Consider the following 2,128-nt stretch of genomic DNA (forward strand, 5'->3'; position numbering starts at 1 on the left):
AGGAAGCCAACCCTTCCCCTCTCTCTCTCTGCTCTTCTCTACCCTTCTACCCGCTTCGCTGCTCCCCCACTCCCGCATAATAAACCTCTCCCACGTGGAACACCTTGGCCTGGTCTGCTGCTTGGTTTATCTGCCCAAAATATAAAAGTCACCTTGCAGGATTCATATTTGGGGAGCCTTACCTTACCTCCACCCCCTTCCTCATAGCCTCTCTCTTTCATGCACAGGTAGAGCAGGAAGACGTCGGAGCCTATGGCCATGAACCTGCTGGAGGATTGGTGCAGGGGCATGGGAATGGACATCCACAGATCCCTGTTGGTCACTGGTATCCCTGAGCACTGCAGCCACGCAGAAATTGAGGCGACCTTAAATGGGGTCCTCCTGCCACTGGGCACATACTGTGTGCTCAACAAAGTGTTTTTGAGGCAAGAGAGGGTGAAGGCTGCTCTAGTTGAGGTCAGCGAAGGTGTGAATCTGAGCTCCATACCCCGGGAGTTCCCAGGGAGGGGCGGCGTCTGGAGAGTAGTCTGCAGGGACCCCACCCGGGACGACGACTTTTTTAAAAATCTGAATGAATTCCTGGATGCCGAAGGACGCACTTGGGAGGATGTGGTTCGCCTCTTGAGGCTTAACCCCAACCCACCGCTACCGAATTCAAACCAGCCTCCACCGAACTGGGCAGAAACCTTGGGGTTGCTCCTGGGCGCAGTAGTACAGGTCATATTCTACATGGATGCTGCAATCTGTAATCGAGAGGAAGAAGCGAGGGCTGAGGAGGCTGCTGAGGCTGAGTCGATGGCGGCTTGGGCTTCCACGGTGAGGAAGGGAGTAAAGAAGGAACCCGGGCTGGGCGTCGAAGTGGGCTCAGCTTTCAAGATGGAGGACCGAAACTATTGGAAGAACACAGAGGACCATGGTGACCCTCCAAAACCTCTAGTTCGCAGGCCTGGAGGTAAGATTCAATCCAGGAGCAGGAAGCAGAAAAAAAAAAAAACTTAAGCAAGAACCAATATGCTGGAGGAAACCCCAAGGCAGCAATTACAATAAGGTTAATCTGGAAGCTGGTGAAGCTGCCCAAAGCTCAGAGATCCCAGAGTCTGTCAAGAGCAACAAGAAACCCTTTGTGAAGCAGGAGGAGACAGTATGGAAGAAGAAAAGACTCTGGAGGGACCCCAGCGATCTTCCTCGGACTGCGCTGCCTGCGGCTGACAGCCCCAGAAATCTAGAGGATTCAGATCAAGATGGTGGACGGGAGAACCCCCCCAAAGAAAAAAGCCATGACCTGGGCCTCTAACAAAATCCCTGCCGCCATGAGGAAGAAGAAGAAGATGGTGAGCCCGGGGGCTCTCTCCTATGTCCTGGTTGATTCTGAAGCCACCAAGAATAAAACAGCGATTCTGAAGAAAGGGCCTGGTGCTAGAAGGGTTGTGTCAGTTCCCCAGGGAACCCAACCTGAGGATGCACCTGCTTCAACATCCAGGCCTCAGAAGACCAAGCTGGGAGGCTTCCCGGGAGTCTCCAAAGGTGAATGCGCATGGAGATGACTTGCTTAGTTAAGGTGGGGTTCGGTGGGGTGCAGAGGGGTCCATAACAGGGTAACCAGGAGGACCTCAGGGTATTGGGGGAGGTAAAAATAAGCCACCCTCCTAGGTGAGGGTTATGGAGTAAGAGCCTGGGCCTCCCTCCTAGAGCCCTTACTAGGCATCATTGGGGTCAAGGCTGACCCATGACCATCTGACCCATTTCCCTCCATAACAATGTAGCGGTTTTGGCTACATTGTTACATGCTTGTAACCCCAGCACTTGGGAGGCAAAGCAGAGGGATGAGAGTTTAAGATCAGCTGGGCTACATAAAAATTTACAATTTGAGATTCTGTAGTCTGTTAAGGTGTAGGGCCCTAAAGCTAATGTTTCTAGGGCCTGGCTGGGTGGGGGTAGGGTGGCCAAGGTCCTGGTCTCAGGAGATCCCCAGGCAGTAAATATCTACTGATGGTCCCCTGTCTCAGGAGATCCCCAGGCAGTAAATATCTACTGATGGCCCCCTGTCTCAGGAGATCCCCAGGCAGTAAATATCTACTGATGGCCCCCTGTCTCAGGAGATCCCCAGGCAGTAAATATCTACTGATGG

The 2,128-nt window shown here is 52.9% G+C and overlaps 1 protein-coding gene across 1 annotated transcript in view; it reads left to right on the forward strand.

The window, feature by feature from the left end:
* The window catches only part of LOC110336886 (PNMA family member 8A), a 12,031-nt gene that overhangs the window by 9,498 nt on the left and 405 nt on the right, over nt 1-2,128 (forward strand). Inside the window, 3 exon segments of the mRNA XM_021219627.2 lie at nt 232-993; nt 995-1,258; nt 1,260-1,524. Of these exon segments, the coding sequence (XP_021075286.2) occupies nt 232-993; nt 995-1,258; nt 1,260-1,524 (1,291 nt within the window).

The sequence above is a fragment of the Mus pahari genome, chromosome 19 (assembly GCF_900095145.1).
Source record: "Mus pahari chromosome 19, PAHARI_EIJ_v1.1, whole genome shotgun sequence".
NCBI classification, from domain to species: domain Eukaryota; kingdom Metazoa; phylum Chordata; class Mammalia; order Rodentia; family Muridae; genus Mus; species Mus pahari.